Below are 23,457 nucleotides of genomic sequence, written 5' to 3'. Positions count from 1 at the left end.
CACACACCACCTTCAAGACAGAGCCCCCCCCACACAACAAATCCCAACTGAACCCCTGGGGATAGATATGAAGCATCGGTATTGATAAAAATCAATAAAACCCATCTTTACTGAAAAACCTGTAGTACCATCCAAAGTTAGTGTGTGTCATGGGGTCTATAAGTTTAAAAGCATGTGCCAATATATATTTTAGCCATGAGCTCATAGGATTTCCCTTTATGAAGGTCTCCTGATGTATATCACATGGCTCTGTTCTGCTTTACTCTCATGACTGGATTAATGTTGACTCTGTTCCAAGCAACAGATTTACTAAAATAGAAGATGGTCTATTGGTTTTAAAGGTTTTTTTAAAAGGGCGTTTGTAAGATAACAAAGATAAATTGTTTCTTGTTTATGTTCTTGCTTAATTTAGCCTTTTTTCCGCTCTTTAGTACCACATTACTGTGCAATAGGATAAGCCAAAAATAATACCCTGCTTTTGCTAAATTATTACCCAAAAAATGAAACCCTTACATTAGCAAATATAAAACCAACTTGATTTATATAATTGTCCCTATTTAAAGTCAGCCTTTTCAGATATAACCACTATAATACAGTATTACCCCATTATAAAGATGTACAGAGCTGGTAAAAGATGCAGTGAGGAAATGTTTCAAACACTATGACAAAAATTGCGAAAGTACACTGACAAAAAGGAAGTGGCCATATGCTGACTGGCATACCTACATTTAAAGCAACGTTTGCAATATTGAAGTTCATATGGTTTAATGAACGTTTGGCCATATACTGCCTGCTGTGAAAGACAGATAGCACAGAGTGTCTTTTTGTGTTATATCTATCTATATAAAGTATTTCCTTCTCTCTCTTCAGCTTATTACTGTAAATGAGGCCCACTGGAATTTAAAACCTGTAAATATAGAACCCACATGCCAACTTGAACTTTAGCCTGAGTTTAGCTAGATATATTTACCATCTCTAAACACCAGACACGGTCTAGGATGTTTTATTGCAGTACTGATTGAGGTATTGGAAGATGTGAATAAGGAAAACAATAAGTTGGTAAAGTGTTCATAGATCGCGTAAAAGTCGAATTGTAGGGATTTAAAACACCACTCCAGATACTGATCTGCTAAACCTCTGTTTTTTTTTAATCAATTTCCTTCAGTAATACGATGGCACGTGCTCCCTGGAATCATTCTTTGAGATTAAAAAGTATATTAAATCTGATTCTTTTTTATTCGCCTATTTTGCGCATAAGAATATATCATTAGGTATATTTGCTTAGGAGAATTGAGCGCTCCATCCGCAGTTTTTCTGTATCTGGCATGCTGTTATTTGCCACGGAAACCTTTAAGTTTCTTGGTCATCTAAAACGAAAGTGGCACCTTGCACGGTAGGTGCCGCACCGAGCCTACTATTTAGTGGCTATTTAGTCAAGTCCTGCACCTGATTGATGACTGCACATTTGGATTTGTATAATAAAAAATCAAAGCAAAAGTAAACTGGAGACGTCTTTTTGTAATCTTATCAGTCAACCTTGGGGACTGTGACAAGCAGATAGTTATAATAAAACGACGTGTCAAACCGAGAAACCCATTCCCACGCATAGACACTCACCCTGTGCTCTGATTGGCTGCAGATTGTCTCTGTGGGAGTCGCGCGTCCTGGTGCATGGTGTTGATCGGAGCTCTCCGAAGACAAACCCCGGTGCTCTGTAGCTGCTGCAGGTATCTCTCTGTCACTTCTCGACTCCAGCTGATCCAGTGAAAGGATGGCAAACTCTAAAGGACCCACCACGAAAATTAATTATGTCTACAGGGGAACATTTATCCACTCTACCCAGCAAACACCGCTGCAGATCTTGGAAGATGAGCTCCTGGGAGTGGATACAGATGGAAAGGTTTGTCACACTCGAATGTCTAACAGCCTCTGGTCTGATTACTATAAATAAGTGTTACTATTTATGCTATTAATGTCAGTGTATGAAAAAAAGCAATGCGTTAAGCCTTTTCTCTTAATTAATAAATAGGTTTAAGCTAATTGTGACTCAACCATAACCTTGCGCAAAGAGACACACTTTGGCACACAGGAATAAAAAATAGATTTCCAAACGGAGAAGGCGTAAATCTGTTACATAATATCTTAATTGTATACCACATTAAGCTGTTGCTGAGCAACTTTAAAAAACGCCAGGCCCTTGGAAATTACCATATAACAGTTTGAAGTAGGCTACCCTCTTCAAATACAAAAGGGATAACAATACTAATGAAGTCCTTAAAACACACCAAGCAATCATACATGTGTCTTTCTCTCTTCTTTTCAATAAAAAATATTTTTTTCGGACATTGTGTAAATCTTACACTGATATTTACAGACGTGGATACAGTGTAAAGAGTATAGGCTACCATAAAAGACCTTTACACAAAACCTGTGTTTTTTTTTTATGCAATTTGTTAGAACATGTGTTAATGAATATGTAACCTTAATGATAAATATAAGTATGATTTTTTTTTTACCAAGTTAACAGCTTACTCTCTTTTGCATACAACCACTTATTTCTAATCATTGCCTCTTTTACATTGTGCCGTCAGATTGCTTTCATTGGGAAAGCTGCAGAGTTAGACAGCCTCTCTCAGACCTTTGGGTTCAGTCCTTCAGAAGTCATTCAACTGGCACAGCAGTAAGTTGAATATATATATATATATATATATATATATATATATATATATATATATATATATATATATATATATATATATATATATATATATATATATATATATATGAATGACTGAATATATTCTGCATTAGTATGTGGCTATTAGATCAGCAATCTGCATATAACACATACATAATTCAGCGTATTTGAACCATACTAATGGCTTGCTGCATTGCAGTGAGTTCTTCATGCCCGGATTGGTGGACACCCACATCCACGCGCCCCAGTACAGCTACGCTGGCACGGCCCTGGACATGCCCCTACTGGAGTGGCTCAATAAATACACCTTTCCCGTGGAGTCACGCTTCAAGGACTTGGAGTTCGCCCAACAGGTCTACTCTCAAGTAGTGGTGAGTTTTCTGGCATCATGATTTAAGCGGCCAATAACAATTATAGAGCTGCCGTGGATCATTCACAGGAAGTCAAAATTGAATTAACGCAGGGCATGTAAATCAGGTTTGAAATGCTGATGACTTTGCTATTTGCAAAAGTAGAAATTCAGTGAGGTTTCCTCCATTGTTGCACAGACAATATCATTTGAGAAGGGTGTGAACCGTTTAAAAGCTTAACAATGTATAAAAAAGATAGACAGTGCTTGAATGTTTACCTTCGTGTAATATAATCCCTGTGTTTTTCAGAAAAGGACGCTGAGGAATGGAACAACCACAGCATGTTACTTTGCAACCATACACACAGATGCCTCTCTGCTGTTGGCCCAGATTGCAAGTAAGATGTCCTACACACACACACACACACACACACACACACACACACACACACACACACACACACACACACACACACACACACACACACACACACACACACACACACACACACACACACACACACACACACACACACACACACACACACACACCAGAAGAGTTTACGCCATACTCCTGTAAACATTATCTAGCCTCAGGGCAGGTGACTAATGGATGGTTACCAATTTAGGCTGTGCCCTTATTTGAAACAATTGGAGATTTTGCTCAAATAAATAAAAATGTAGGAATGTATGTAATATGATGTAAGTTTGTTGTGATATATTCAGTTCTTAGTCAAAGTGATGTGGTGCATAAAGACAGAGATGGTTTTATCGGACATATTCAAGCTGTAGTCGTCATTTTAAGAAGAGCACACATCGAGTTACTTGATCTATTTGTTTTGTTTGGGTGAAGAGTATGTAATATGGCGATCTATCAGATTAGACAAAAATGTCCTGTTCCTTTTTTAATTACGCCTTTAATTAATTATAATTAAAGGGCGTAATTAAAAAAGCAACAGGACATTTTTCTGGCTCACCCTTTATGCGTTGTTCTTATCACCATGTTGTCATGTTGTGTAATTCTGAATACACACCCTTGCTTGAAAGTAAAGGGACCCAATCATCGTGGCTGGGCTGGCTTTAGCGGCCGTGCAGAGTCACTCCGTGTCATCAGGGCTGTTGAACCCCCACCTTTGTCCTCTGTCACGAGCATCTGTCCTACTTTCTACAAAAGTGTTTGTATTTAGTGTGAGGACTGTGTGTTGATTAACATGTTGGAGAATTTCAAACACTTATTTAGCATGTATGCCTCATTTTCTTCTGGATTTGTTTTATTTAAAAAAGTGTCACAGTATATGAAGAATACAAAGTATGCATACAAAATCCATTATGTAATATTTTCTCAGGCAAGAATTTTGTTGGTTTCAAAGTTCAGCAGAGAAATCCGTAATACATGCACATTTTCTGCCTGATTTGAGTGGAAATGTTTCGGTCACAGACGCACAAAGCTCTTTCACAGTCCCTGAGTGAACTGATGTATGGTATGTGTAACATTAACCTTCTTAAAGCACATGATTATAAGAGGGTATCCCCTCTCACAGGCCCCCTCTCACACACCCCACAACATGACCGTGTTGGCCATAACTCCCAGAAGTCATTGGTAATGTCCGTAGATCATTTATAGATCCTGCAGACCAAGTGCCAGCAAACCAGCCTGCACATTTCCAGGACCCTGAATCTCCTCTAGCTCACCTGAATTCAATACCTTTACCTGTCCTTTTCCTGCTAGTAGTCAAAATGCCTGCTGGGAAAAAAGCTCTTTCACACATCTACTCAGATGGAAGACTTGATGAACTATACTCTGAATCAAATTCACCAATAAGAATAATAAGGACAGTCAGAGTGATGCAATCAAAGCCTTTGCACACTCACTCTTGTGAGCTAGAATAAGTGAAATCATCTGTGTGTTTATAAAGAAAGTGTTGGCCGTGCACATCAATGTCTCTGGAATACAGTTGTGGCTTCGACTGTTAATACAAAATTATCCTTTGTTTGGGAAAAAATGTATGTCAAATGTTTACAATCAAATTATTTCCTTTTATTCTGACATATGTTTGGTGTAACAAACAACACATCTTTATTGTGGATTTAGTACGGCCCCAAATGTTCCCCTATGTTTCACAGCATATTTATTAATGTCAAAACAGATCAGAAGCTAAAACATGCTGATCGTGATGGTTCAAGTGATAACTCTCAAGTGATAACCTTTCAAATGCATGACCTTTTGTAAGAATACGGCGTGTATTTGTTGGAGATGCAGGTACTTAGTTGTGTGGTGCACTCATGTATTGGTATTTGTGTCTGTGGGAGCATTCTTACAAAAATACGGGGATTAGTGTTTGTGAGTGACAGCAGGACTTGACTCTGACACATGAAGGACCTGGAATGCTTTTACATGCTTCAGGTGACAGGTGAAACAATGAAGATTGTTGAGTAAGTGCAAGTTTAATCGTTGCACAATTACTGCTCTATGGAATGATAATGACAACATTGTTTTTACCAAAAGAGAAATCTGTAGGAAAGAGTCAATAACCTATGGGATCTCAAGGACTGAGGACTAATTTATTTTGCTTAAAATATCCAACATCAATATGTAAAGTAAAGCTAGCTCCACCTTTACCAGCTGTGATGATGAACACATTAATGCATCATGCCGTAATGTAAAATGTGATACACGATTGGCCATTTTGTATAACGAGTACTTTTACTTTTGGTTTATTAGTATATATTGTTGGTAATACGTCTGTACTTTTACCTACATTAAGTACGGTTTTGTATGCAGGACTTTTACTTGTACCAGAATATTTAAAAATACTTAAGTTAAAGAACTCAGTACTTCTTCCATCACTGCTAAATATTAACACTGTTGTTGTTGTTAGGGTTACAGTAGGTAACCGGGGGTTTTGGCTTAACAGGTTACTGTTTTTTCCTGTTCTTGTTACTCATCATCCTTATTCGTCTTGCAGATGACTTTGGGCAGCGTGCCTTGGTTGGGAAAGTGTGTATGGACAGGAACAATTCTGTGAAACATTACAAAGAGACCTATCAGGAGTCCCAGGACGAAACCTGTCGGTGGGTATCAGCTTTTACTAAAATAGTGATACAATTGATACAGGACATGCGGCTTAATACAGAGTGACCCTTTTGAAACATTGCGTAACATTGATAATAGATGATCCAATTAGAATAGAGTAGTGTATGTTTTTTCCAGTCAGAAAAAATTCACTGAGACTTTAGCCCTTTTTTCCACATGACCTACAACCCTGATATTATGCAGACTTTACCCATAGACGCAGAATGTGAGAAAGCTAATATGGGTGAGGAAAATCACTTGTTTGACGTCGACTGATACTTGAATTGAACATGTGCACATCACAGAGACTGTACACCTAATCTGCAGTCCCATTTGCCTCATAAACCTTTGTTTTTGCCAATAAAACAATAAAGATTTTATATGGAGACCTTTACAATCCCTTGCAAAATGTAACTTACATAGACATTCTTGTAAAAAGAAAAAGGGTGCATTTTCAAATGTTCAAATGTGGCTGCTAAAAATGAGGTAAATCTTTGTTTTTTTCCCTCCAGGTTCATTGCAGAGCTCTTGAACAAAAAGGTAAGATTCTATATTACAATAAACAGTAAAACTCAAGGTAGGCCTGCATTATAAAGACATCTTTTGAAACCCTGTCTCCTCTGGTGTGTGCGTAGTATCCTCTGGTGAGGCCGGTGGTGACTCCCCGATTCGCTCTTTCGTGCACAGGAGCCCTGCTGGGACAGCTGGGAGCCATCGCTAAGAATAACAACCTGCACATCCAGGTGAGATCACTGTGGGAACCAAACCGGGCCATCTCCACAGGGGACTGTCGCCGTGGATACCATTCACTGTTGGACCAGTGGGGGTTTTGGAAGATGAATTACAAATACACACATGCAAAACGATACTCTCCTGCACACCTCAGGCGGAATAATCTGAATGCTACACCCCAGATTCTCTTAAAGTAACAGTTTAATGTGTTTTTTTCTCCAGAGTCACATCAGTGAAAACGTAGAGGAAGTGAAGCTTGTAAAGGAGCTGTTTCCTGAATCTAAGTCTTACACAGATGTGTATCACAAACACAACCTGCTCACTGACAAGGTGAGTCACATTTCATTTCAGACAGCAGACGTTTTGTAGAAAAACATAAATGCAGATTAAAGTGCTAAATATGTTGATGATTCACAGACAGTGATGGCTCACGGCTGCTACCTCAGTGATGAAGAGTTGGCTCTGTTCAGAGAGACAGGAGCCTCTTTGTCTCACTGTCCCAATTCCAACATCTCGTAAGTCTCCAATAGTTTATCAAGAGCATTACACAATTGTAAACTTGAATATACTTAATGTGTCTAACTGTTACAGTGTGTGTGAGTCAGCTGAGCTATTTGCCTATGCATTTCTGTTAAAACAGTCTCAATGCGACCAACGTCTGATGAATGTCATGACACATTTTTCCAATAGAAAAGCAATCAAGCATTACAGATGGACTTTGTGATGCAACATTATGAAACTTATCATATCTCTCTCTTTCTCTATTGACTCAGGCTGTGCAGTGGAATGTTGAATGTCCGCAACGTCCTGAAACACAACGTGAAGTTGGGGCTGGGAACAGGTGTGAGCATTTACACGCATTACCAGATTATTATTTTAGTCAGAAAAAAAACATACAACAATAATAATAATATATATATATATATTATTTTTTTCTTTTCTCACTCATAATAATAATTATAACAAAGTACAAAAAAAAAAGAATACAAATAATTCTCAAATAGTCTCTGTCATGTTCAACAGGGGCAAGAAGAAGCTTAAAAAAAACTTTCCTGGTCCTCCCCCCTCTAGCATACATTTTCCTTATAAATAAAATATTAGGTCATCGTCATCAGCGACATGTTTGTCTTGGCTCCTAAATAATACTTTCAGTTTAGATAGACTTGTACAATATGTCAGTGCATCAGTACAGTTATTCCACAGACTAACACCTTTTGTTGAGATGCAATGCAGTTTGGCATTTGTTCGTACGGGTGGTTTTTTGAAAATGCAGTTTCCTCTCAACATGTGCATGCTTTCTCTCCGTGTGAAAAGTCCCTGGATATTATGAGGTAATTGTTGATTTGCGGCTTTGAACATCATTTGAATAGTTTTATAGTCAACCAGGTCTTGTAGTTTTAGTATTTTTAGTTTGATAAATAATTTATTTGTTGGTTCTCTGTACGTAGTTTTATGTATAACTCGTATGGCTCTTTTTTGCACTCTTGACAAAATGTGTTGGACACTAAAGAAGCATGAAAATGATGTTTGAGGATTTGGCTTGTTTTGGGAACTCCATGCACTGTAGATTTAAACGTGCACGAGATAGGTACAAAGATATTCCTACTAACTTGTGTTGTGTTTTACAGCCGTCATCATTTTAGTGTTTTAGTGCAGTCAACAAAGAGATGTGGCATGCAGGCTGGCTAACCATCAGCTGATTACTTTTAATGGGTGATCTGATCTGGTTTAAATCTCTAAATGAAAGTTAGATCCAAATACCTATTTGTGAATGTTTGTTTTAGCTGTTTAAAAATTGTCTAAGTTCCCAGGACACTTAGTCAACAAGGATATCTTATTTCTTATTCAGACCCGATGTATTCCTAGTAAAACTTGAACATTGTTTTATTGGAAGTAAATTCCAGTGTCAAGCCATTTTATTTCCATCCAAATTGCATCTCAACCGGTTCACTACCACCTTGATGATTCGGAAGTAGGCCATTTGTTATAACACTGCAATAAATAACTAAAAAGCTGTTGCAAAACTAAAAGGCAAGTCAACATGATTACATGGTCAAAAAATTAAAGTTAAACTCTGTTTGGCCATGTGCCCTGAAAGCACAGCAATATCACCTGTGGTAAATAATAACAGGAGCATAACACAGTCCACCTATATCAATATACACAAAACTATACATAAGGGTCGGTATTCATTTAAATGTAATTGATATACTTCAGCTTTACTCATGGTAGTACTGCTACTTCATTACTGCTATAACAGCTATTTCAATGCCCATGCTGTAACAGCACTGTTGATGCAGCTACCTCAGTATTGCTTTTTTACATATTTACCTACTTTTAACAATGTTACCTTTTATTTTTGTTCCATGTTGTGCACTTGTTTTTTTACATTTGCTTGCTGTTACTCTTCTACTCTTTAAAAAATGTAATCGTATGTCTGCATGCATGCTTGTATTAATGTTCTGGTGTGTGTTTGTGGTGCTTCATCAGACGTGGCGGGGGGCTACTCGGCCTCTATGCTGGACGCTGTGAGGAGAACTCTGGACACGTCCAAAGTGTTGACCATCCAGGACCCAGAATACGACACGCTGACCTTCGAGGAGGTGTTCAGGCTTGCCACACTGGGAGGCAGTCAAGGTGAAACCATCTCAGGAACAAAAGTGTCTTTGTTCAATTAAAACATGACCTGTGTTCAGACACACAATAATATTCTCCATCAACATTCTCGCGTGATTCAGCACACATGAAGGACTGTGGGAACAAGATATTGTTGATGGTGACTGATTGCAATTTTTACGGGTGTGGAGAAAATAAAGCAGTTTCTTTTATGATGCATTTTATCCGTAGCTTTGTCCCTGGATGACCGGACAGGGAATTTCGAAGTGGGCAAAGACTTTGATGCCCTGAGGGTGAATGTGGCTGCTGCTGATGGACCTATCGACCTCATCAAGATCGAGGAACCAAAGGTTGGTAGTCGGGTTTAATCTTAATCTTTTTGCACATAAATTAATTAAAGCAGAACATTTGCTTTCAGTGTTGGCTAATTTATTGTCACTTCAATTTCAGATTATTTTGGAGAAGTTCTTGAATTTGGGTGAGTGTCAATTCTGTTTATTTGTCCAAATGTTTTACACTTTGATGTGGCAATCCCCTTTTAATTGTATTTGTCTCTGTGACTTCTTCGACAGGTGATGATCGCAACATAGTCGAAGTGTTTGTGGCCGGGAGAAAGGTTGTACCATTTACAAAAGAGTAAATGCTTACTACCGAAAAACATCTGAGCAATACAATATGTGCAGCCAATGAAGTATCAGAAGGAAATGCCCTAGTTTTGCATGAACTGCACAGCTACACTGTCTGCTTTTGATGATAGGAAAGAAAGTAGGAAATTAATTATTACCATGTTTTACTGCTACTGCAATACAAAAGTGTGGTCGGCTGAGCTTGAAATTGGTCTGTTGTTGAAGCTGTAAAGGGGGAACTTCTGGACTTTAAAACAGGAACTAAGGGACTTATTAAATGTTGTGAACCTGTGTTTCTTCATTTTTGCGTGCTAAAAAACCACAATCACGCATCAACGCTTTGCTGATTAACTTATCACTTTTTATGTGCATGTTCACATTGTTGTAGACTTTTATTAACCTGAACTGCTTGTTTAAAGTACTACTGATGGTAGTGTGCTAACTGCAACTTATTTTCTGTTGAATGCTGACATCTCATTGTGTTGCCTTGAGAAATTTGAACTGAGGAAATCTTGATAACGTTAAGTGACATTTAACGTATAGGACTTTGTTCAGTGTAGCTACAGAGCCTGACATGATTATCTTCAGTGGTTTGGCGATTTCATTTTCATGCTTGTGTAGCTTAAACATCATTTATGACCAAAGACTGGGATTGATTTGAGTTGTAATCATTGCTCTTTTAGTTTGTACACTGTACACTCCACTCAGGTGTTTAAACTATAAAGGCACAAAACCATTTAATAGAAATCTTTTTGTTTCAGAATGATTAATTCAGTTTATTACATTTTACATCTGATTGCAGCGCCATGTGTGGTGAAATTAAGGGCTCATGATACACAAATTAGTTAAAAAGTGTCCATTCCAGTTATAGAATCGTTCTCTGTGCTTCCAATTATCTCAAAATCAGTGCAATTACACTCAACATGGTGCCTTATGATGAATATCAGTTATTTTTTATACAGCTTTGTATTACTAACCTTATCTACTAGTTAAATCCATGTTTTTACTAAAGAGATTGTTGATTCATTTGATTGTCATCCTAATGTATTTTACTTGTGTATATATATATGTGATATGATCTTTGTTATGAATATTGGGAATTGAAGGGAAATTAATTTGATTGCTTAATATATGTTTGTCCTGTGCTTCCTTTTTACTAAAGTATATTGAATTTTTATCACAACATATCAGTCTATGACACCAAATCCTACATGTTAAACGAACTCTTTGATAGGTCACATCATGGAATATTGAAATAAACAATACAACAAAGTCTCTTTGGATACTTTTTGGGTGAGCAGTTGTTTGACGATCAGAAATTGGTACAATGTTCGCATTAATAAACTGTCCTTCCAGCCCGTTAACAGCCCAGTCTACAGCTTTTTTAAGAGATTATCTTCACCATCTGGGCCAGACAGCTGAGAAGCTGAGGTAGCAGAAGAAGTGACATTAAGATGGCTGTTGTCAAGTCTCACTGACATCAAAGCCTACGCTCCACTTCAAATAGACAGATCTTATATAGCTTTGATAGCCAATCTAGGATTCTTGCTTTATTGAGTTTGTTGGTTTAATCTGTTTGTGCTATATGGTGGCTGTGGCGGGAATTTATGTATCAAATGTGGATAGAGAATCAAACCATTCAGCTGTCTTTGTCGTATTTTATTTCTTGCAAGAAAGTTCGGTCAGTCATACAGAGAGCATACAGTCTGCAGAGTGAAAGACGAAGAGTAGAGTTTGGGTTGTATATTTAAACACAGAGAGAGGAGAAAGGGAGGGGTAAAGCTTCAAAGTCAAGTCAAAGTCAACTGTATTGTCAATCTCAAAATATCTTTGTACACACAGAAAGATCGAAATACTGTTTCACACAGTCCCGAGGTATAAAAACAACTCACACATTAAAATGCAAGAACACTCAATAATTTACAAAAAAAACACAAAATAACCGTTTACTTCAAGTAAGCAGGATATATATAAAAAATATGTGTACAGTATAGTGCAAAAGGGAGTGCTTGATGATAAAGAAAGGAGCATTCTGGAAGTTAGGGAGTTAGGGAGGCAGTATCAGGAAGTTCTCAGTTCACCTGAGTTGAAGGCAGGGGCGGACTGGCCATCGGGACGTTCGGGACGAAACCCGATGGGCCGGTACTGAAGTGGGCCGGTCGGATAAGTCACTAGCACCCCCCCCCCCCCGTCGACAATTTACTAGCGGTATTTACTTGCGGCACGGAGGTGGGCCGGTCGAGAGTCCCGCACTGTAAAAAAAAAATGTTTTTTTACAGTTTTTCCCCCAAACAAATTACAGTTTTTTATTGTATTTCATAATGACAGAAAATCATATTCAATTTACAAGAATAAACGGTTTATTGAAATGTGTCATGTATTTTAACAAAAAAAAACTGTAGAAATGGAATACATTATTTATTTATTTTTTAGCAGTTTTTAAATGCGAATTTAACAAAACTAACCGTAAAAATAAATGATTTTCTGTTGGCAAAATTAGCTGCATTTTCTGTAATTTTACTAAAAAATACTTTTGTTATGGCTATATATAACTGTCAAATACATAACAAATACTGTTAATACTCATTTAAAAAATGTATAATTGCAAGAAAATATATGAGTAAAGAAAGAAATATTTTGTAATTTTGCTTAATTTAACCACTACTTTACATTGATAAACTGAAAAAACACAGGTATTGACTATCCTATTATAGTAAAAAAAAACTACATTTAACACATTTTGACTTTCACTTCATTGCTACATTTGTATTAATTTGAAGATTTAATTGTTAAATATGTGAATTTCATGTTATAAAAACTGTGTAAAACCATAGAGTTAAAAAAAAACTTGACTGTTAGCATGTTGGGTGCGAATTCCTACCAGAGCACAATTCAGATATAAAATGATACTATAACCCACCAGTAACAGCCTGTGGGTTATATAGGAGACATTTGGCTATGCCATGATACATCTATAAACTAGCTCATAGCTGTCAGCATTCACTGCAGGCAAACCTAATGTGACCATTCACTTATGATTTCTAAGTAGAAGAAGAAGAAGAAGAAGAAGAAGATATAATGTATTCATCACTCAGAGGGAAATGTCTTCCCCCACTCTGTTGTGTTTAAACACATTACACACACAGGGAGGATATACTGTACATGCACAAACACACAGAGCATATACATGCACAAACACAACCACATGCGGATAGGAGAGGGGATCGCAGAGAGGCTGCCAGATAGCCGGCGCCAGGGAGCAGTTTTGGTGTTCGGTGCGTTCCCAGCCCAAGTAACATTGACCTGCTGATCTCTTTCAACACAAGAAAAAGCTGTGCCAATTTCTGACATCATTTAGCTTTTCAGATGATCAGAGACGCGAAGCTACCGCAAAGTCACTTGTGCAGCTAACGGTGATTGGCAGACAGTATGCAAAAAACATATTGAGTTTCACTGTAAGCGAAAAATGAAAGGATCTAGAAGTTAAATAACATTAGCATCTTCCCCTAGGCCTTATCACACTAGCACAGGGGTGTCAAACTCAAGGCCCGGGGGCCAAATCCGGCCCGCGACTTCATTTTATGTGGCCCCACAAGAGCTTGCAAAGAATATAATATGTTTATTATACGGTTACATGCTACTTTACAGAAGCACGTTGCCCATAAACGACATGTCCCACAATGCATCTCAAATTTGACTTTTTCTCAGAATTTGACTTTTTTTGTCCAAATATGCCTTTTTTCTTAGAATTAGCCTTTTTCTCATAAATATATATTTTTTTCAAAATGTCACTTCTCTTTTTCAAAATGTCACAATCAATGTTTTTCCAGAATGTGGCTTTTCTTTTAAAATCATATTGGGACATTCTTACTGAAGAGACTTGCAATTATTTGCTCTAGACTTCTGCTTTCAGACGTAGTTAATTATGAAGTTATATTAATTAATGATATAGTCTTAAAGTTACAACCGGCCCTTTGAGTGCAACCATAATGCTGATGTGGCCCGTGATGAAATTGAGTTTGACACCCCTGCACTAGCATAAGCCCATAACATTGAACATGCTAGCAAGCACTTACAGCCAGCCTACTCTGAATATCAAAACCTTGTTAGCAGTTAGTGCTACCACTATGCTAAATTGGTATTAGCATTTTGATTACAGTAAAGCAACTCTACTAACAAACAACCAACTGTTGTGCGTTCACAACCCAAGTAACATTGACCTGCTGATCTGTTTCAACAGAAGAAAAAGCTGTGTACATTTCTGACATCATTTAGCTTTTCAGATCATCAGAGACGTGAAGCTTGTGCAGCTAACACAGAGTGCATTCTCGTAGCGATTGCTACAACTGCACCATGTTTGTTAGGAAAGTAGCTTTTAGAAATGTATCAATGTTCTAAAATGTGTGACTCAATATTTAAAACACAGAGTGATTGGCGCACAGTATGCAAAAAACATATTGAGTTTCACTCTAAGTAAAAAATGAAAGGATCTAGAAGTTAAATAAAATTAGCATCTTCCCCTAGGCCTTATCACACTAGCATGTACAATTTAGCCCATAACATTGAACATGCACTAACAGCCAGACTCTGAATATCAAAACCGTGTTAGCAGTTAGTACTACCACTATGCTAAATTGGTATTAGCATTGCAATTACAGTAAAACGAACAATGTTGTCCTTTTAGACGTCTAATAATATCCAACTATTCAATGCATCACATTGAAAGAATAGGCCTTCACCAAAGCATGTTGACAAAGCTAGTAGCTACAGCGAAATACATTTACAATCCAAGTCAATTAACTTAAATATGTATTGTGATAATGTCCCACACAGCTAGTTGGTTACAACAATCTACAGTGATGTCACAGGGATTTCAGGCAGCAGGTAGTTGAAGGTTAAGTACCTAAATTCACTTGTTAATCCATTTGCTATGGCTACAACTGCCTCGTGGAACAACAAAGATTTATTTTCTGTTTGTTTAATATAGGAATGCATCTTTGTCTATCACACTTTGCTTCTGTAGATCTCCCATCTGACTTTATTGTGAGCTTGTGTTTTCAAAAAGTAAATTGAGCATGTTTTATGAGACTGAACAGTCTCATGGGGTATTGGACTCTCTTAAAACCCAGGTAGGTGCAGAATAGGTTTCTCAAAAATAAAGCAAACAGGAAGGCAGTACTATGCATGACTAAAAATGATATGTACACGTTGATTAATACCTACTTAACTTGTACTTGGGACAGGACTGCAAAGTACAGATGGGATATTCCTGATCATAATCAAACTTCTATAAATGTGCACCAACATTAGTTATCAGTGTTCTCTATTCTCAATTTAAAAGAATAAACTGACAATAAAGAAGTCTTATAACATATTTTGCTTGTGTCTTTGGAAGGCCTTCAGTGTTTGTTTTATTATTTATCAACTAGTTACATTGTCATTTTGTAAATTAAGAAAATAAAATCCAAAGAATTAAACAATTATAATTGCAATGTAAATAGTTTGCACCCCATTTTTTTACTTTTAAATTAATCTTTATGGTGTGGCGTTACCAATTCTTAAAATAATACAAGGATTGGATGTTCATCAAAGGATTTTCAGGGCAATCGATTTGCAGCCAATCAGAGACGAGACTTCTGCTGCACTTACCCATCATGCACTGAGGCAGACAGAGCGCATGCACAAAGGCACTGATACTACAGAGACCACTCAGTTAGCACGCAGGAGGTGAAGAGCACTGCACGTGGCGCGCCCAGAGGAGAGGAATCAGCACTTTCAGAGGTAACGGTAAAAACTATTTATCAACGGATTCAAAACACTCAAGGCTTAAAACATTGCAAACGTCAAAGTCCTAGCTATGGTATACATTTTGTTTAACGACCGAAAACAAAGTAATGTTAGCTAACGTTACCATAGCTAGGTAGCCGCTAGCTAGCTACGGTAGCAGCTAGCTACCATGCTTTGAAATTGAGCTGTTCTATGCCGTCATTATGCAGGGTGTTAATTTTTAATTTTTTAATGGCGCTCGAGTGGCTGAGCTGATGTGCAGTGAATGTTTCAGAGTTACTTTTTCGCAATATTATTTAATAAATAGTTTAGCTAGCTAACTAGCATACATTGTCACTAACTCCTAATGTTAGCTCAATCCTTAGTTTTATAATCGATTATTTTTGTGGGCATAATGTTACACACAATGCACATTATCCATATCTTTTAAATCCTATGTTAAGGCTATAATCAGAGGTGGGAGAAGTTCTCTGATCTTGTACTTGAATAAGAGTAGAAGTACTCAGGTCTTATACTTGAAGTGGCAGAGTTCCCGTTAGAATATTTTTTTGACGGTCAACATGTCCGTTAAAGTTTAAATCTTCCGGACAAAATGAGAAAAGTGCCAGTCAAAGGTCTTCTTATTTATTGAGCTTTTAAACAAATTGATATGATTCGATATTAAACAAACTAATTCTAGTAGATTAACTACATTATTCAAAAGTGTACAGTAATTTATAACACGGGAATAATAAACGGAGCGCTCTCTCTCCCTCTCCTGACAGCCCGTCAGTATCATGCAGCTCGCGGATCCAGTAATGAGCAACCCAGTAAAACTAAACATATCTATAACTAGTTTAGGTAGTTTGAGAGGTAATTAAAATAGCTACGTGATATTCTAACCTGAAGTGTGTGTTTTGTTCCGCTCACCGCTGCAGATGATCATGCAGAGCTGGGTGTCGACTCGTCAGCAGCAGCTGATCTCTTGCTCCGGTCAGATTAGACTTCACTCGCGTTTATGTCCATATCGATCAGATCTAGCTGGTTCTAGCTAATGATATGACTACCTGCTTATTAAAAGACACCTAAACAATAAGCGTTGCTATGCAACCGGGTGAGGCCGCAAAGTATAGCGCAGCATTATGCATTTGTTTACATGCCCACCGGAACCCCGAGGCATTGCCAACAGATCAACGCACAATCAACCCATACAGGACACTCTTTCTCCACATTAAATGTTAGACATTAGAATTGACTATTCTTGTCTGTCACATACTATTCTTGTCTGTCACATAAGTGGCGCAACTGATGCGGTATTGTGCTAAAAGGAAATTATTTTGACCAGACATTTTGACCGGAGAGATTTAGATTTGCCGGTCTTCAGCATATTTTACTGGTCATAACGGGAACTCTGAGTGGTATTACTGTACTTAAAGCTGCTGCTGTGTTATTTAAGTTATTTTTGCTTAAGCATGTGCAAACTTGTGTCTCTTTTTTCCCCTCAGCTGTTACTGTAGCTGCAGTACCAGTAATTGCAACCTACCAAGAATAAACAGCAGCCAGAGATCCTCAAGTAAGATTTCTTGCCATATTACAAGTGTTATCAATTCTCAATGTCCTATATGGTATTGCTATGCAAACAGTGAAAGGATATGGAAATCATCAAGAGGTGGCTAAAATATGTTTTTCTGCTGACCCTGTCCAGAGCAGTACATTGCTTTGCTTCCAGGTGGTTGCTCCTGTCTGCATCTCTAAGCTCGGGGCATACCGGCCATCAGTGGCGGACTGGCCATCGGGACGTTCGGGACGAATCCCGATGGGCCGGTCGGGCCACTCGGCCCACTTCGGTACCGGCAGGGGCGGACTGACCATCTGTAGAATCACCGAACGGCCGGGTCGGTTTGCTGTTTTTAAACGGCATCATTGAAGTTAAGCTGACAGGCGACAGAGGTCCACCGTTTCCCAGTCCGCTCCTGCCGGCCATCATCTACTCTAGGTAATACACTGACTATGGATAAGTACCTTTATAAAACCCCACTTTAAACACCCAAACTATCCCTTTATGATGTGACATTTTCTACACTGTTAACATTAGGAAACACTTAAGAAAGAAAAGAAAGCTGCAGGAGCTGATCATTCCTAAAATACAATTGGCCATGTGATCACCAGTAAAAAAACAAAACAATCTGCACTAAATATTTTTTGGATTTATAAATGTTTTGTGACTTTTTCCTGTTGTGTACCTTAAGGGAGTTCTCCCCTGACAGCTGGACACTACATGATAGCAGAGGACCAGACCATCGTCAGTGGCAGTGTCCTGAATGTTGTCGACGCCCTGATACTGATGTTTGCAGCATATTACTGCCTCAACATCAGTTAACGCTCAGAACTGGGAGCTACCCTGGAGTTCTTGCAGAGTTAAGACTTGAATTGTAATTATTAAGTAATTCCATCTTAAACCACAGAGTAGAGGATTGTGCACATTTCTGACACACGATAAGTGCTCCTGACAATACAAGATAATCGAGATAAAAAGATTATTGTGCTGCATTCTGTTTCGCATTATGCTCTCGTTTTGTCTTGGGTTGTAAATTCAGCGTACCCCTTTCCTTTGCAGTGGTGTGCTTTGGCTCCTCCCTAAAAGCTCAAACTCACTCTTACGGACCGTCCACACAGCAGCGTTAAAAAAATCGTGGAGGTGGGCGTATCTGAAGCTTGGGGATTTTTTGCGAGCAAGGCACCAACAACCAATCACATGAATTTCCCGCCCCCGACATACGAAGCAAAAAAGTTTGAAGTAAACTGGATATAAACTCCCCAAACAGGCGAAAACATACCACTGTCTCTGCCACCTCCCTCCATGCCTGGCTCCTCCGGTTTATATCCCGGTAGGTAAATACAATAGTATGAAGCTGCAGCCTCGGAGGCTGCACTCTCAGGACCGCACTCCCAGGACCCTAGTTGTTTTTGCAACATCGCCACCTAGCGGATTGGATGACCGCAAAAGTACAACCAGCGAGTATTCAGTCTCATACACTGCGAGTCTCTTTAGACATTGTAATGCTTGTTATTAACCATCTAAAAATGCATGAAAATATGTTTTTCTTACTGAAATTACATTATTATTATTATTAACAACAAGTTGTTGTTAATATGTTTTTGATTTTTAATAACAAATGTATTTTGTATGTCAGATGTAAAAAGATAGTCTTTTATATTTGTCTTATCAAATGTGACATACAACATAAATATATATATATATATATATATATATATATATATTGTAGTAATAATGATATAATCTATTTATAATTGTAAATGTATATTGTATGTAGACATACATTTAGATGTATATTTTGTTAAAAGAAAACAAAACTGTTAATTTAGTTTTTGGGAGAAGGGGTGGGGTTAAATAAGTGTAAACTCCTTTGAATCAATTTGATACTGCTTATGTTTCTACAGTATCATAATTCTCTTGTTTCATTTCATTATTATATATATATTCTTTATTGTATTACACGTTCGAAATAAATCAAATCAAATGTGTCTTTGAAGAGGTGCTAGATTACTCAAAAACAACTGTTAGTGTGTTTATGCACCAGGCTGCAAAAGATAAACATGCAATTTGACGAGAGGAATTTCAGTGCAGAATACATTTTTATTTATTGGGCACTGTGGATTCTTCACTGGGGTGAGGCGGGGTCTGCTGTTCCCTCAACCACCAGACAACAGCTCCAGCTGCAGTACCCCGGGAAGCCCTCTTCTGAACTGCACGGTTGAAGTGGCTCTCTAAATGGGTTTGGACCTTGCTCAGTTTGGCTGGGTGGAACTCATTTGAGGCACAGAACGGGCAGTGAAAGACTTTGCAACATGTAGTGCATCGTTGTAAATCGGGCAAGGATCTCCCCTCTTGGATTGAAATATGCATCTTGAAAAAGAGAGCCTAATTGGTCAAACTGAACATTTTGAAATACTTTCACAGACAGACATAAATTAGGCCTAATTGTTAGATTCTGACACGACAGATTCTAACCTACAGAATAGGCCGACATAATAACTGACTAAAACACCTCATGCAATATTATAAAACATGTCAAAATGATGAGACTGTCTGATAAACAGTAAACAGGCAGTCAGCACAGTTAAGATTATTTACAATGAATTCAAATAGTAATACAATGACTATTAAAGAAGCATTTACACTGAAGACAGAACTTATATTAGGCTACTGCTGATTTAATGTAGCGGACAGACAGATCATATTGACATGCTTTTGTCATCCTTTGAAGTTTAATTAATTAGCTGACTATAATTAATGATCAGGGTTGGGAAGTTTACTTTTTTTAAATGTAGGTTACAGATGACCAATTACCCTGTTAAAAATGTAATACGTAATGTAACTGACTATGTAACTATTTATATTGATAATCTAATGTTAATTATGGTTCTTTTATGTTTTTTGTGAGTCACTTTGGATAAAAGCCTCTGCTAAATAACATAACCATAACATACGGTTTCATTAAACAAATAAACAAAAAGGCTAACAGTTGGTTTTGCAGCGAGTCATCATAGGCTAACAGATGACATTTAGCACGTGTTGCTTGTATTGCTGTCCAATTGAATACACCAGAATAGTTGTTAACTTTAAACAAACAACATGATTCACATTACTCACACTCTTACTGTAATTAGTGATTAAATCAACAATTAATGTAGGACACCTAGTTGGGCTTGCCAAAATCACGCTAGTTTCATTAAACAAATAATCAAATATGCTAATGAAGCTAATGCTATTAGCATATATTGTGTATATATATATTTGTGATTTTTTTTCTACAAAACATCGGACAGTTAATGTAAACTTGGGCTTTTGCAAAGTAAAATGACATGTTTACTTTGTGTTTTACATGTAAATGGTCTTAGATTTCATGAAGTTTGCTGACGACACGACCGTCATCGGCCTGATCACCGACGGCGACGAGACGGCGTACAGAGAGGAGGTCGAAAACCTGACATCTTGGTGCCAGGATAACAACCTCCATCTCAACGTCAGCAAAACAAAGGAGCTGATTGTGGATTACAGGAAGCAGCAGAGAGAGGGACACGCCCCCCATCGCCATCAATGGGACTACGGTGGAGAGAGTCAGCAGCTTCAGGTTCCTCGGGGTCCACATCACTGAGGACCTGACATGGACTCATCACTGAGGACCTGACATGGACTCATCACTGAAGACCTGACTCATCACTAAGGACCTGACATGGACTCATCACACTAACACCATCACCAAAACAGCAGCAGCTCTTTAAAAACAAAATTGTATTAGTCAATTTATTGAACATGTTCGAAACAAAACAAACAATAATATTTATCGTATTGTAGCTTAAAAACGTTTCTGGTCCTACAACAGTAATCTTCTTTCTTTCAGCTTTTTTTGATCATTTAAAAAAATATTTATTCAGTTTTTCTAGAGGTGTATAACATTTAAATATGTTAAAAGAAAAAGATTTCCTGTAAAATTACAGATTTTTTTTGGCAAAAAATGTGATAGTTAATGTAAACTAAGGCTTTTGCAAAGTAAAATGACATTCTTTTCTTTGTGTTTTAATGGTAAATGGTCTTAGATACACGGTACTTTTTTGTAATAATAAAAGTAATTTTATGTATTTTAGCTTTTTTTTATCATTTTTTAAAGATAATTATTCCGTTTTCTAGAGGTTTATGACTCTATTCTAACAAATAATATATGTTAAAATAAAAAGATTTCATGTAAAATTACAGTAATAGAGGCTACTTGTGGTAAGGTAAGTAACTTTTTTTTTACATGTTATCTCCGTATTTTATTTTACAGTTTTTTTCCTTTTTTTAACGGACATTTTCTGGCGCCCTCGTCGCCAGAAAATTTCCGTTTTTTTACAATTTTTTTTTTTACAGTGCGGGCTGATTTGTAGTCCCAGTCCGCCCCTGGTTGAAGGTCATACTGTTGGTGCGCATAGAGTGTAACTAACAACACTGCAACACATCTTCTTAATAAGGAATGTCCCCAAGCTTAGCTAAGAAGTGTGAGAAGTAGTACATACAGATAAACATTAGCAAATAAGAATCACACAATTATATTATTAAAGTAAGTAAGTGAGTAGCCTATAATATTTTTCTATTACAGTGACTGACAGGTGCAAACACGCGACCAAAAACATTTCCATAGGAGAAACGCTTTCAAAAACGATGCATCTAAACTGAAATGATCCAAATCTCATGCAATGTGATCAGGGGCATTGCCTGGACCTGAAAACATTCGGGGCTTAGCCCACAGTGGCGGCGGCACTACAGTGGCATTTTTTACTGCAACACTCCCCTCACTCACACACACAGTACACCCGCGACTGTTACAATGAAGGCTCGATAATTAGCTCACGGCATATAGACAGGGGTAAAGTGATATTTTTTATGAGTGGGGGGCTCACCTCCTCAAGGGGGGTCCGGGGGGATGCTCCCCCGGGAAGATTTTTTTTTAAATATTGAAGTTAAATGCATCAATCTGGTGCACTTTGAGAGCAAAATGAAGAGATCTATGGATACCTCTCTCAACACCCATATGAAGCAGAACTGTAAACAGATGTTCTTTTTCTTTATGGATATTTTACTAATCACTCCCTTTTTAAACTCTATTCTTGTTTTACTGCCATATAGTATTTCATAACTGTTTTTCCTTTATTCTCTTTTTTTTAATAACTATAATGATCATATGAAGGTGTGCCGCGGAAATAATCTTTTGAATAATTTGTGACCAAACCGTTTGAGACCCACTGAGATAACTTAGACTAAAGTTAACTATCTAAACACAGAGAGTCCTTTAGCTCACCTGAGTCTCTCAGTCTGAGAGGAGAGGACTCTCCTCCAGCTTCTTGTGGAACAAACAGCTCCTTATGTCCGTTAGTGCAGCTAGCTAACCAGATGCTAACAACACGGTCCATGCTGGCACCTCCCTCCCTACACACACAGAGCCGAGCTTGAATGACACAAGCACACGTTTTTTCCATGCAACTCTCTGATTGGTCTGGTGTCATGCCTCTGTTGCATTCACTGAACACGGGAAATTACAGTGCTGCCGTCCTCTCGTGTCATGATGAGGTTCACGTAAAGCACGGTTAATGTATTATATTATTGAGGGAGAATTGTCCGGGGCTACAGAAAAAACATTCGGGGCTAAAGCCCCGGATGCCCAGGCCAGGCGACGCCACTGAATGTGATGCACACAGCTGGGACCGAAGCCCTTGTTGATGTTCAGGGATTATGACATTGGCCCATCGTCACTATTGTTAGAAAATTACTTAAAATGGAAGTCCGATATTGTTGCAGATCTGCTGTAAGCTAACAAACCTAACTAACCTAGTATTATCGTAAGGAATCATGGGCATCACATGGTTAAAATAAGCAGTAAAATTGACATTTTAGGTATTATATTCTTCAAATGCATCCACACACCTCAATCCAGTCATTTAATGTACAGGTCTTTATGGCTGTGAGGGGGAAAAGCACATTAATTCAAATAAATGTAACGAAACTAAAGTGTAAAAATACTCCGTTACGATTTAAAGT

General features: G+C 37.8%; 1 protein-coding gene across 1 annotated transcript; it reads left to right on the top strand.

Annotated features, from left to right (window-relative positions):
- Positions 1–1,609: 1,609 nt before the first annotated feature.
- Positions 1,610–11,366, top strand: gda (guanine deaminase). The gene is made up of 14 exons (XM_034148666.1): positions 1,610–1,900; positions 2,592–2,680; positions 2,898–3,069; positions 3,358–3,445; positions 6,014–6,119; positions 6,633–6,660; positions 6,756–6,863; positions 7,075–7,182; positions 7,270–7,367; positions 7,626–7,693; positions 9,343–9,489; positions 9,700–9,818; positions 9,919–9,946; positions 10,041–11,366. The coding sequence occupies exons 1-14, from the start codon at positions 1,772–1,774 to the stop codon at positions 10,106–10,108; spliced, it is 1,356 nt and encodes a 451-aa protein (XP_034004557.1). The 5' UTR covers positions 1,610–1,771; the 3' UTR covers positions 10,109–11,366.
- Positions 11,367–23,457: the final 12,091 nt, after the last annotated feature.

The sequence above is a fragment of the Trematomus bernacchii genome, unplaced genomic scaffold (assembly GCF_902827165.1).
Source record: "Trematomus bernacchii unplaced genomic scaffold, fTreBer1.1, whole genome shotgun sequence".
NCBI lineage: Eukaryota > Metazoa > Chordata > Actinopteri > Perciformes > Nototheniidae > Trematomus > Trematomus bernacchii.
This window is presented reverse-complemented; position numbering and strand designations above follow the sequence as displayed.